The sequence below is a fragment of the Eumetopias jubatus genome, unplaced genomic scaffold (genome assembly GCF_037043125.1).
Source record: "Eumetopias jubatus isolate StellerSeaLion01/CBP00866 unplaced genomic scaffold, mEumJub1_p1.0 scaffold_8, whole genome shotgun sequence".
Classification (NCBI taxonomy): Eukaryota; Metazoa; Chordata; class Mammalia; order Carnivora; family Otariidae; genus Eumetopias; species Eumetopias jubatus.
The window spans coordinates 67,477,048-67,491,582 of record NW_028274814.1 but is presented as its reverse complement, the minus strand read 5'-3'; the positions used below and the strand labels follow the sequence as shown (position 1 = coordinate 67,491,582).

General features: G+C 37.4%; 1 protein-coding gene across 1 annotated transcript in view; it reads left to right on the top strand.

Annotated features, from left to right (window-relative positions):
• Nucleotides 1-14,308, top strand: part of PKP2 (plakophilin 2) — a 91,756-nt gene extending 77,448 nt beyond the window's left edge. The window contains exons 10-13 of the mRNA XM_028113214.2: nucleotides 906-1,059; nucleotides 9,393-9,582; nucleotides 12,643-12,730; nucleotides 12,875-14,308. Coding sequence (XP_027969015.1) covers nucleotides 906-1,059; nucleotides 9,393-9,582; nucleotides 12,643-12,730; nucleotides 12,875-12,943 — 501 coding nt within the window. The 3' untranslated portion in view covers nucleotides 12,944-14,308. The remainder of the gene's footprint in view (nucleotides 1-905; nucleotides 1,060-9,392; nucleotides 9,583-12,642; nucleotides 12,731-12,874) is intronic.
• The last annotated feature ends 227 nt before the right edge of the window (nucleotides 14,309-14,535 follow it).

The following is a 14,535-nucleotide window of genomic DNA, read 5'->3' as shown; positions in this document are numbered from 1 at the left end:
CCCCCTGAAAGTAGGTGGCCAACCTGATTCCAAATATGATTTGCACATACAACCTCCGACTGAGAATGTAAAATTAAATCTAACTAGCCATACATTCTTTTCTTTAAAAGCCCAGTATCTCTTTTAGAATAAGCTGGCTTCTTAGAAATGACTAAGTTTATTAAAATATGTAAAATGCCAAAATGTGAGCAAGAAGGTGACCAAAGCAACAGCAAGCAAATACGCTGAAATATTAAAGACATCTCCCTTTAAAATTTTTCTCAGCTCTACCTGTCTTTATAGGTAAATTCCATGAGGCCCACAAAGTTGGGATTATTCTTATATTAAACAAATAGTTCAAGAAAATAGAAAAAGGGAAAACATTATGCAACTAATTTCATGACACTAGTATTTGATTCTATTAACATCGTCCTTATATCCTTTTCACAATGCTGAGCTGAAAATGGGAATAAAGAGGAAAGAAAGGAAAAGACAGGCCCATTTTATTTATAAACATGCAAAAATATAGAAACTAACCAAATCCAGTATTCTATTTAAAAATACCAAATAAGCTGTTTTTATCCTGTAATAAAATTGAAAATGTAATAATTATTTTTTTAAATTTTATTTATTTATTTGAGAGAGACAGAGAGAGCATGAACAGGGAGAGGGGCAGAAGGAGAGGGAGAAGCAGGCTCCTGGGACCTTGGGATCATGACCTGAGCCAAAGGCAGACGCTTAATGAACTGAGCCACCCAGCTGCCCCTGAAAACACACTAAGAATTTAAAAGAAATATCTTCAGACTAGTTTCATCACAGCCCTAGTTTTCAAAACATCTTGCTCAGTCTCTAATAATCTACAGAAATTTAATATTAGCGTGAAGTCAAATGGCAATAGTACTGATAAGACTTGTCTCATGCAACAGATGCCGACGTCAGTAGCTCAGACAGTTGTCCAGAAGGAAAATGGCCTTCAGCACATCCGCAAGATGCTGCATGTTGGTGATCCAAGTGTGAAAAAGACGGCGGTCTCCCTGCTGAGAAATTTGTCTCGGAATCTTTCTCTGCAGAATGAAATTGGTGAGTCAACAAACGTGTCTCGATGTTGTGAATACATATTGAAAATACAAATGCAGGGAACCATTGTCTTTATCATGTTTTCTACAATGATGAACTGAAAATGACAAAAGGAGCAAAATGTGAGAAATAGACCTGGCCTTTGCACCCAGGCACCCAGGTAGGCTTTCTCCCTGGGTCTTAAATGGGATTTTTCTTAATATCCAGCATTTTTTTGTTTGTTTTAATTACTGCAGAAGAAAAATTTTAGACCTAATTATAATTAACAAGGTAGGTAACGTGTCTGATGTTTTTCAGCCATTGGCTGTGCGGTCAGGGGTCTTTTTAACCCACGCAGTTAGTTTAACCTGCTTAAGCACTACTCTTCTAAAACATTGAAAATATACACACGGCAGTCCTCATTTTAGAATGAGGTCTTTGTCCCTGTTGCACTAGAAAAAAATGGATGGACATGCAAAAAGACAAGAAGGAGAAGTCACTGAATATATATTGAATTCGGCATACATTTGCAACGACATGAATGGAACTAGAGGGGATTATGCTAAGCGAAATAAGTCTGTCAGAGAAAGACAGTTATCATATGATCTCACTCATATGTGGAATTTAAGAAACAAAACACATTAACATAAAGGAAGGAAAGGAAAAATAAGATAAAAACAGAGAGGGAAGCAAACCATAAGAGACTCCTAACTATAGAGAACAAACTGAGGGTTGCTTGAGGGGAGGTGGGTGGGGATGGGGTAACTGGGTGATGGGCATTAAGGAGGGCACTTGATGGGATATACAACCGATGAATCACTGAATTCTACCCCTGAAACTAATAATACACTATATGTTAACTAAATTGAATTTAAATAAAAAATTTTAAAAATTAAAAAAAAAAATTTGGCATAGGCAGTTTTAAAATGAATACATTGAAACATTTGCTCCTTTTTTTTGAGAGTCTATTGACAAAGATAACTGTGTTACACTATCAAATAATACAATGTTTTATTCATTTGCTTTATACACAGAAATGTCTGATAAATGTGAATCAGGTCAAAAACTATAAAATGAGATAATAGGAAGGTAACACCAAAATCAGTCATGCTTCCTAATGCTCCATAAATTAGTCATTCCTGACAACTCGAAGTTCAGTTTTTCACAAAATTCCACTAATATTATAAACAAATTTTTGTTTGGTTTTAGGGGATTGGGTGAATTTGGGATACACGCACAGACACACAGCACCAGAGATACTGAAGTCTGGTTATGTTTTAATTATGTCATTTCCAAAGCCAGCCAGCCGCACGATATTGGAGAGGTGGTTTCATGCAATGGTTTCCTGCCCATTATAAATATAGAAAGAGCCTGGAAATTTTTCATGAATCTAAAAGAAACCTTGCCCTAGGCGCTCGGAAAATTATGGAAGTGTTCTCCTCATTGTCCTTTGTGGACTTTTGTGCTGCACTTGAATCAGGTGTATCATCCTTTGACTTTTTTTTTTGCCCCCAAAGGAAATGTTGACTCCTTTTTTTTTTTTTTTTTAAGATTTTATTTATATTTATTTGACAGAGACATAGCGAGAGAGGGAACACAAGCAGGGGGAGTAGGAGAGGGAGAAGCAGGCTTCCCTGTGGAGCAGGGAGCCCGATGTGAGGCTCCATCCCAGGACCCTGGGGTCACGACCTGAGCCGAAGGCAGACGCTTAACAACTGAGCCACCCAGGCGCCCCGACTCCATCTTTAAACAGAGCTGATGGAGGTAACCGCACTGGACGCGTTCTACACGTGCCTTCAGGGTAGAAATGCTGTTGTTTCCATGTTCTACCATCTTCTAACTGTTGGGAAGATACAAATGTAGCCCCACACTTTCTTTTTTTTTTTTTAATATATATATAAACCCTCTATTTAATTCTTCAGTTGAGCAGAAAATGGCCTTAGCAGAGACAAGATGTTTTTTGCATTTCACTATACTTAATGTTTATTTTCTTTGTTTGCCAACTTTGAGTGAGTTCTGGCTTTGATACATTACATCTGAAATTTTCTTGGCTCACCTTGATAATTATAATAATTACACTTTTTTTCCTCTTAATTTTTAATGGCTTAACAATGTGACTTCTCATCCCATATTTGTCACTTTTAACCAGAAGCTAGGTAAATGGAAAATCATTGTTTTGGATGATTTTATTAAAGAACAACTTCAATTGTTTTTAAAAGACATATGCTCATTTTAAAAATTCAAGCAATTAAGAAAAGCACCACAAATAAAGCAAAAGTACTTTCTCTTACCACTCAGAAAACAACCATTGTTAACCTTAGTTGAATATTATTCCAGACATCTCTTTGTGTCTATGGACATAAAAGTTTAGACAAACAGAAAGATAAATGATATTAAAATTGGATCATATTACATCTAGTGGCTAATCATTAGAGTTAGTTTTAACAAAAGCAACTAAATGATATAGAATCACTGAACTTTGGATAAATTTGTCACTACATTTCAGGCATGTTTTAGAGACTGTGGTAATGTGTACTCAAGTTTGTCTCAGTCCTGATTTCCAACTCTTGGCCAAACCTAGAAAAATGTCTTGATTGCCCCTGCAGCAACATTAGTCTCCTCGATCTCTAAAATTTCCTTTTTTGCAACATGCGTATGACATGTGTGTAACATGTATAACATATATTTTTGTCACTAGCCTGTAAAAACATAAAATGGAAAGAAACAAAGAAAGGAAAGAAGAAGGGGAAGGAAGAGAGAGACGGAAAGAGAGAGGGAAGTTTCTATTCCAATGTCTGTATTCCAGTTTGTCATTTTAGTGGTCCTCTTAATTAAAGTGCCATGTAAATTGTAGGTGATGCCCACTCAACATTATAGGGAGGGCCAGTGTTTTGTTAAATAGGTCTGGCCTTCTCCTTTATTATGGAGTAGGTCCAAAGGACCATTATGGTACAGTCACATCAGGATTTATTATAACCAGCCTGATCCAAATCCTCTCACTAATGAAGTACTTTGCACCAAAAGTCTAGTTTTGTTCAATTTATTTTATGGAGCCTATTATTGTAGTGGGGTTTTATCCATAAAATTCTAATGAGATCATCTTTATTAGATTCTTTGCAATTTTTAAAATTTTAATTCTAGTGTAGTTAACATGCAGTGTTACATTCGTTTCAGGTGTACAATGTGGTCATTCAACAATTCTATACAGTATTCAGTGCTCATCACAGTATGTGTACTCTTAATCCTCTTCACCTGTTTCATGCATCACCCCCCCACCTACCTCCCCTCTGATAAATATCACTTTGTTCTCTATAGTTAAGAGTCTGTTTTTTGGATTGCCTTTTTTTCCCCCTTTGTTTGTTTATTTTGTTTCTTAAATTCTACATATGAGGGGCACCTGGGTGGCTCAGTCAGTTAAGTACCTGCCTTCGGCTCAGGTCATGATCCTAGGGTCCTGGGATCGAGCCCCATATCGGGCTCCCTGTTCAACAGGGAGACTGCTCCTCCTCTCCTTCAGCTGTTCCCCCTGCTTGTGCTCTCTCTCTCTCTCTCAAATAAATAAAATCTTTTTTAAAAAAATCTACATATGAGGGAAATCATATGGTATTTGTCTTTCCCTGAGTGACTTATTTCACTTCGTGTCACGCTCTCTAGCTCCAACCATGTTGTTGCAAATGACAAGATTTCATTCTTTTTTTACTTTTTTATTTTATTTTTTTTAAAGATTTATTTATTTGACAGAGAGACAGAGAGCACAGGTAGGCAGAGGGGCAGGCAGAGGGAAAGGGAGAAGCAGGCTCTCTGCTGAGCAGGGAGCCCGATGCAGGGCTCCATCCCAGGACCCTGGGATCATGACCTGAGCCGAAGGCAGTTGCTTAACCAACTGAGCCACCCAGGTGCCCCTTCATTCTTTTTTTAATGGCTGAATAATATTCCATATAATGCATACACACACACACACACACACACACACACACACACACACACACACACACCACACTTTCTTTATCTACTCATCTATCCATGGGCACTTGGGCTGCTTCCATAATTTGGCTACTGTAAATAATGCTGCAGTAAACATAGTGGTGGATATATCCCTTTGAATTTGTGTTTTTGTATTCTTCGGGTAAATACCCAGTAGTGCAATTACTAGATGGTAGGGTAGTCCTATTTTTAATTTTTTGAAGAATTTCCATATGTCTTCCACAGTGGCTGCACCACTGTGTTTTCATTCGCACCAACAATGCAACGAGGGTTCCTTTTTTTCCATATTCTTGCCAACACTTGTTGTTTCTTGAGTTTTTTTGGGTTTTTTTGTTTGTTTTTTTTTTAAGCCATCTGACAGGTGTGAGGTAATATCTCATTGTGGCTTTGATCTGCATTTTCTTGATGATAAGTGATAATGAGCATCTTTTTATGTGTCTGTTGGCCATCTGTCTTCTTTGGAGAAACATCTGTTCTTCTCATTTTTTAATTGGATTATTTGTTTTATGGGTGTTGAGTTGTATAAGTTCTTCACATATTTTGGATAATAACCCTTTATCAGATATGTCATTTGCAACTGTCTCCTTCCATTCAGTAGGTTATCTTTTAGTTTTGCTAGTTGTTTTTTGCTGAACAGAAGCTTTTTCATTTGATATAGTCCCAATAGTTTACTTTTGCTTTGTTTCCTTTGCCTCAATGGACAGATCTAGAAAAATGTTGCTACAGTCGATGTCAGAGAAATTACTGCCTGTGCTCTTTTCTAGGAATTTTATGGTTTGAGTTCTCACACTGAGGTCCTTAATCGATCTTATTTTTGCATATGGTGTAAGGAAGTGGTCCAGTTTCATTCTTTTGCATGTTGCTGTCCAGTTTTCCCAACACCATTTGTTGAAGAGACTGGTATTTTCCCATAGCATATTCTTACCTCCCTTGTCAAAGATTAATTGACCATATAATTATGGGTTTACTTCTCTGTAGCCCCATGCTTTCATAAGATGATCCCCTGATAAAGCTTCTCTCATTTCAAAGACAGTATCAAGAAGAGGCTTCTGCAAGATAAATGCAATTTTTAAATTCCAAATCAGCTTTATGTCAGATATGTAATTTGAGTGACAGGACCCATCTTGATTCAAAGTATTCATAGCCAGGAATAAATGAAAATCAGTTTGAAATACATGAATCTCATTTTCATGAGAGACTTCTAGACTAAAACTTTCCATATGCTGACCTGGAATGAAATCCTCACATATTACTCAGATTTACAGAAATAAACTTAAAACTTATGTTTTGTTGGGGTGCCTGGGTGGCTCAGTTGGTTAAGCATCTGCCTTCGGGTCAGGTCATGATCCCAGGGTCCTGGAATTGAGCCCTGTGTTGGGCTCCCTGCTCAGTGGGGAGTCTGCTTCTCCTTCTGCCCCTCACCCTGGCTCATGCACGCACACTGTCTCTCTCAAATAAATGAATAAAATCTTTTTTAAAAACTTATATTTTCTTACAAATTTAAAGATAGGCACACTTGGTATGGTGACAGCATAATAGATCCCATGCAGAAGACAACGGATCTGCGTCCTACAACGCCAATTCGTCACATACACCACCTTGGCTAGTCATCCAGTCACTACCTCACAGTGTTTTTACAAGGATCAGATAAAATAGTGTATTTATAAGGAAGTATTTGGAGACATCTTTAGATTCTCAGTTCCCATTTATTTCCATAGTTACAAATGTTTTCAGACATCCAACTAATGTCTTAACTTTTTAAGGCATTGAATTTAAAGATTAAATAAAATCTCCCTCAACAATATGACATTGAGCTCTAACCCTCCAATATGATGATAAGGCCTTTAATTTTATATTTCACTATTAAAGATCCCATTTTAATTGTCCCAGAATAAATATATTTATCCAGGCCCAGTTATGTGCATATGTATGTATGCATACATACATATGCTCTTTTTTTTTTTTAAAGATCTTATTTATTTATTTGACAGACAAAGCGCGAGAAGGAACACAAGCAAGGGGAATGGGAGAGGGAGAAGCAGGCTTCCCGCCGAGCAGGGAGCCCGATGCGGGGCTCGATCCCAGGACCCTGGGATCATGACCTGAGCCGAAGGCAGACGCTTAACGACTGAGCCACCCAGGCGCCCCTACATATGCTCTTTCTTCTCAGGCTTCTTTTGCATATTTTCTTTCCTAATGTTATGTGTATGCAATTATGCATGTATATATATTACCAACTCCTTGAAGTAGATACTATTATTTCCTCATTTTACACATTAGGAAAATGCAGCATGGAGAGGTTAAGTAGCTTGCCCAGACCACACAGCCACTGAGTGGCAGAGACAGGAGTGAAACTGAAGAAGTGTGACTTCAGAGGCTGAGCTCTGAGCTCTGAACACTGGGCCATGATGTTTCAATGAGAGTTAAAGCCAGAGTTCAGGTCTTTGAGCAGAAGGTGTGTCTTTCCTGTCAATCATGTCCACGTATTATCAAAAGATGATAGTTGCTCAGTTCCTTTTATTGCATCCCTCTCCGTTTTAGGGATAGCAATCGATGCTGGAAGTCCAGAAATGAATATGATAATTGTCTTCAAGGAACCCATAGCCCCCTTTGGAATTCAGACAGGCCCATGACTAATTACAATGCAGTGCCCTAGAGAGGAGTGCAGTTCATCGTCACACATAAACTGAGATGAAGAAACAATAAAATTAGGCAGAAATATTTGTTATACAACCATGATAAACACAACACTGTATTAAAGAGTTGTGAGGAGCAGTAGGAGCATGCTCTCAATCATTTAAGAAGAGTCCAAAGTAGTAAGAGAAAAAGAAGAAAACATACATGAAAAGAATTATTGCGAAAAATCCAGTATAAATTCATATTGCCTAAAATATATTTGACAATTTATAATCAAATCATCAAATATTAATACCTCTTTTGTTACCACAAAAAAAGCCAAATTAAAACCCTACAATCAAGAACTTACATATAGGGTGAAAACATAAATTTGAAATAGTGGGGTTTTTTTCTTTTTTAAATAATAGTATTATTTGGGGGCACCTGGGTGGCTCAGTCGTTAAGCGTCTGCCTTCGGCTCGGGTCATGGTCCCAGGGTCCTGGGATTGAGCCCCACATTGGGCTCCCTGCTCCGCGGGAGGCCTGCTTCTCCCTCTCCCACTCCCCCTGCTTGTGTTCCCTCTCTCGCTGTGTCTCTCTCTGTCAAATAAATAAAATCTTTAAATAAATAAATAAATAAATAATAGTATTATTTGTACATTGAAGAAACTAAGCAGTACAGATAATTTTTTAAGACTTTTTAAATGACCATCAATAGTATTGTAGAAAAACAAGTCCTATTAATATTTTAATGTATTTCTTCTCAGGTTTCTTTTGAATATTTTTTTCCAAATGTTATATATTCTTTATAAATAACTGTACTGAATTTTCCCACAGAATACTAACATAAGTATTTTCTTGTTATACATGTTTCATAAATATTTTGGGGATACATAATCTTTGCAGATGTGTTTTAGATAATCATATTCCTATTGAATTATTTAAGCTTTTTATAATTTTTTACTTATAAAAGCCTCTGCATAAAGCTTTTTCAGTTTTTAAAGTAATGTCTTTAGGATGAATTTCCAGAAGTGGAATTACTGAATAAAGGATGTGAAAATTTTTTTTAATTCTTCACACTTCTGTCAAATTGTCATTGTCATTTCTATCAAAAGATTTCCAATGTACTGAGCACAGAATATCATCTTTTTGGGGGCACCTGGGTGGCTAAGTTGGTTGAGCATCCAGCTCTTGATTTCAGCTCAGGTCATTCTCTCAGGGTCATGGGATCGAGCCCCACATTGGACTCCATGCTCAGCAGAGAGTCTGCTGGAGATTCTCCCTCTCCCTCTGCCCCTCTCCCCACTCACAGGCATGTGTACCTACATGTGCTCTCTCCCTCTCAAATAAATCTTAAAAAAAAAAAAAAAAAGAATATCATCTTTTTAAGGATCTTTTTTAAATTTGAGTATCAGAGATTACATCTTTCCATATGTTCATTAACCGGTTGTGTTTCTTTTTAAAATGTTCTTTACCAGGGTGCCTGGGTGGCTCATTCAGTTAAACATCTGCCTCCGGCTCAGGTCATGATCTCAGGATGCTGGGATCGAACCCCACATCACGCTCCCTGCTCCGCGGGAAGCCTGCTTCTCCCTCTCCCACTCCCCCTGCTTGTGTTCCCTCTCTCGCTGTCTCTCTCTCTCTCTGTCAAATAAATAAATAAAATCTTAAAAAAAAATGTTCTTTACCCAAAATGTATTGGGATCTTGAGATTAAGGAACAGTCCTAATCAAGTGTTGATTTTGTTCATTTTGTAGCCAAAGAAACTCTACCAGATCTGGTTTCCATAATTCCTGACACAGTCCCGAGTACTGATCTTCTTATTGAGACGACAGCCTCTGCCTGCTACACTCTGAACAATATAATCCAAAATAGTTACCAGAATGCACGGGATCTGCTAAACACTGGAGGCCTGCAGAAAATCATGACCATCAGCTCAGGCGATGTGTAAGTCCTGTAGTATCTGCCTGTTGGCTTTCTGCTCATTCCTCACCACCACTCCCATATGTAAATCTAGTTTTGAACGTCGACACATTGAGTGCCAGGGGTATTATGGCCAAAAAACAAGATTGTAAAGTTGGGCCAGATCTTCTGGTTCAATCCTTGATAATCAAGCAAGTGAAAAACTGAATTCTCCAAGCCAAATAGTTGCCCATTCACTTCTAAAATATCCAGGTAGTCCAACTCAATAGTTTCCCTGGGTAGTACACTCCAGCCTTTTATCAACTTAATGAATTAATTTATTTCCCAGAGCCACAGCTGTGAATCAAAACCAGCAAAACGTAGGCAAAGTAGGAGCCCTACGGACAAGGACTGCCCCTTTCCCCACTTAGATCTGGAGTCAGTGTCACCCCAGGTGGCTTAGAAGAAGCAGGGATAATACAAGTAGGAGGCAACATAATCAGAAATTCTTGCTTTCTCGGTTTTCTCTATCACATCTCTTCCATCTCTTATTCCCTTTTGAGAATAGATGGTCTAATGTATAGAAGTCATCCTACATCCCTATTTCTGTGTCTTTAATTTTTCCCCACTTAAAAAAAAAAAAAGTGATAAAGAGAATGAAAAACCTTGTGTAACAAAATTATTACTATTAGTTAATTTAGAGACATGGAATCCAAAGAGGGCATCTTTTTCTCTTTATACAATTCTGAATTGTTTGACTTGTTAAATACAAGTTACTTTTGTAAACAACTAAGAAAGAGATGAAATGTTATACCCCAATTCTAATGAGTTGTAAAGCAAACGACTTTACCCCTGGTAGACAAATGTGTGCCTGGCCGCACGGGAAAGCATAGCGGTCTCTGGTGTCCTGGAGTAAACACACATCTCCTTCCCCACAGCCCCATTCAGGCAGGCCCTTATACTTTGCAGCCCCACTCTGGCAGACCTCATGGGGAAGGAAGACCATATTCAGAGTCAGGGTTAAAAGGAGCACTGGTTGGAATGTCAGGTCACCAAGTCAGAATATTCACCTGCCCCCAGAGTCTGGCAGAGAGCGGTTGCTCGATCTCTATGGAAAGATTGAATGATTGCTGTAGAACAGAAATGACTATTTCAAGTAGTCATCCATGCTTATAAGCAAATCTCTGTAAGACCATATGATTTTAATTATTTGAGTATTCAGGCATCAGAAGTGCATGAGAATATGCCCTCACTTTTGGAAACTTCTTATAGCTTAGTAACATATGGGGATGTGCTACTCTTCTTTTTTGCCCTGAGTGTCCATTTGCCCTGTCTCAAAAAAAAAAAAAAAAAAAAAAAAATCAAAAGGAGCGTCTACCAGTCATGCCGCTATTCCTTCCTTGCTAGAGTGTTGTATAGCCGACCTGTAATTTAGGGGCTAGCCTGGAAATTAGTTGCCATTTATAGCATTTTTTTCTTTGAATAAATGATTTCCAAGTGCCAAACAACCAACTTATAAAGAAACTGTGATATAAAACCCTTGCAATTCAAAAACATTTTCCAATTTTAAATATTAGAGACCCATAGCTTTCATGGCTTTATTAGTATTTCAGTATTAGCAGGTGACTTTGAAAAGTCCATGAAGTACAAAAAAAAAATCTGTAAAGTGCTAATTCGACTTACTCTTAGTGCAAGGCTGGCATGGAAGAGAAAGGCTTTTAGCTAATGAATGAACTCAAGATGTGCTTTTCCATACAGTATTGCATTTTTTATTCGTGGTTGCCTGTTTATAACCTCCTATGATATGAAAAATTAAATCTTTGTTTCTTGTTAAAAGAAAAAATCCAGCCGTATGCTAGTTCAGGTGATGGAAGAGAAAGAATTCTGAGAAACCATAGATCCTTAGCCAGAAATAGGATGTTTTAGGACAAACTTCTTGTTTTGTTTTTTATTTAAATTCAATTTAGTTAACATATAATGTATTATTAGTTTCAGGGGTAGAATTTAGTGATTCATCAGTTGCATACAACACCCAGTGCCCATTACTTCAGTGCCCTCCTTTAATGCCCATCACCCAGTTACCTCATCCCCACCACTCACCTTGTTTTAGGACAAATTTAAAAGCAAAACATCAAAAACTAAGTATAGTGTCGGGGCACGTGGCTGGCTCAGTGAGTGGAACATGTGACTTTTGATCTCAGGGTTGTGAGTTTGAGCCCCACGTTGGGTTTAGAGATTACTTAAAAAATAAGAGGCGCCTGGGTGGCTCAGCTGGGTAAGAGTCTGCCTTTGACTCAGGTCATGATCCCAGGGTCCTGGGTTCCAGCCCCATGTCAGCCTCCTGCTCCACGGGGAGTCTCCTCCCTCTGCCCCTCCTCCTCTCTCTGTCTCTCACTCGCTCTCAAATAAATAAATAAATAAAATCTTTTTAAAAAATTGAAGAAAAAAACTAAATATAGTGTCCAATTCTGTAGTGACTTGGATTTATAACAGGAGTGCATTTCCATTCACTTTATACAAAAACAAAGAAACTTTGAAGCTATTTTAACAAATATTTCAACAAGAATTTATTATATTAGCTTGAAAATATTACTCTTACACTCGTAGAGTCACTAAGTCTAGGAGATAGATATATTTTTCAGTCATGCTTTCCTGAATTTGTATTCTACATATATGCATTATAAATGTACAAATACATTTCTATTCTATAGTGTATATATACATATTTAATTTTATTTTTTTGTAATACAAAATAAATGTAAATAGTGTATATAAATATACAAATTGTATTCTATAAATCAAGGATCTATGAAATCTAAGGATATATTCCTTATAAATATCAGGAATATGCTCTATAAACTATTTGTTGGCCTGTGCTAGTGGTTTTAAAAGATTTTTTTTATAATTTTTTTTTTTTTTTAAACCCATTGTGGCCCCTGGCCTTCAAGGCTCACCACCTAATTCTCTTGTCATGGTGAGTGGCCTGACTTAGTGGATGGCCACGGAGCAACAGCAGTTAAAGAAGATGTATGGAACGTCCAAAGACAGCACCCAGAAGCCTGACATGTTCTCACTGATCTCGGAATGCCTTTTTCCTTTTTTCAGCTATGCCTCCAACAAAGCAAGTAAAGCTGCTTCTGTTCTCCTCTATTCTCTGTGGACACACACGGAGCTCCATAATGCCTACAAGAAGGTAAGAACACTAAAAAGGTATGGGTTGCAGTTAACAACCAGATCATAATGTCCTGCTTGTCTGCCCCTGGCGAGACATCACTCAAAACTCCATTTTCTTGTGTGAAAATGTTACCTTTCACATTTCTGTTTGCTTACTCCAAAGGCTCAGTTTAAGAAGACAGATTTTGTCAACAGCCGGACTACCAAAGCCTACCACTCCCTTAAAGACTGAGGAAAATGAAAAATCATGCTCTCAGAAATCTCAACCTCACCATTCTCAGCCACAAAAAATCTCCAAAGGAAAACACCTATTTTTCTACTTCCCCGCCCAAGAAACCTCAAAAAAGCATGCCCTGTTTCTTAGCCTTTTCTATTTCCAAGGTCCCTAGAATCCAGAAAACAAATACGCAGAATATAATTTTATTAGTCTTCTAAAAAACTTTTGCAAGTTTGCTACCAGTAGACACTGGCAACAGGCTCGCTTTTACCCTCCACAGATTGTGGTCCTTATGATCTGGGCTTATGGTGCAGGGGCCTTCCGGAACCAAAATGTGAATTCATGTGGAATGAACATTAACAACAAGTAAGGAAGGAGGTGGTTGTCTTACTAGGATTTTAAAAGTTTTATTTACGTTTATATTCCTTTTCTGGTTTCCATGTTTTGTCACTCATACGCACATTGCTTCGCCTTTGAGCCACGAGTGTACTGTTCTGCAGTGTTGAAACAGAATGGAAACGACAAGAAATATTTGCAGAGTTATCCAGGAGAAAATTTAATGACAAAATTATATGTTTGTTTACTTTGTGCTTGTTTTTATCCTCTTGAATTTTTTTCTCTGATGTGAAATGAACTTAAGAAATTTAGATCACGGAGCATGCGTGACTCTAAGAAAATGAAATAGAAATGAAGCGATCACAGCAAATTTAAAAATCTTTTCACAGACAAAGGAGACTATGGTTATGAAATTCAATGTTCCCTCTAACACTGGGTAAGTATGAGTCTTGCTCAAGGAAATACCTGCCCTGTGACAATACCATGAAAAGCAAATCTCTTCTGAATAGTAGGACTCAATGTGATCTATTGCCTGGACTTTTTCAGCAACTTCTGTGGGCTGGTAGAAAAATGGACTCTACACTCTTCAGCTACAAAAGGAACCAGAACCTCTCAAACTGTTGCGTGAGCCCAGGGCACTGAAAATACAGCTCATTTTAATGAATTACATATCAATCAGCTGAACTTTGTCCAACATTTAAAAAATAGCACAGAGCCTCTCAATCTCATGTGATCTTCCTCAAGCCATTATTTTAAGGCAAGGAAATTCTAGAGCAAAAAAAAATGAAGACATTATGTTGAGGAAAAATATGTCAAGGCCACCCAGAAATTATATGAGAAATACTAATATTGAAAAGTTGACATCATCTGCTGAAGCGAATTTATATCAAGTGTCCTTTTAACTGAGCTGTGATTAATACCATTTACATAAAATTAGTCTTCTCAACTACAATTGTTACATTTTGCTTTTTTTTTTAAATCTGACAATGTTTGCTATAAGAAAATAAGAAGGAAAAAATCCTTCAGCTCCTTTTCACCAGAAAAGTGTAATAGAAAAATAAATTCCCATTTTCAATTTGAATGTGTACTTAAGTCTTTATTATATTTAGAAGATAAAATTCTTTGAATTTTAAGAGCTTGTTGGAGAAGATTTAGATTACTAACCTAGTTCAAAATGAAATTAGTTAGATACCAATTTTTAAATACTGAAGAGAGAAATCATCTCTTTTTCTAGAGTTTTGATGAATAACATTTGGAACATTTTTATTCCT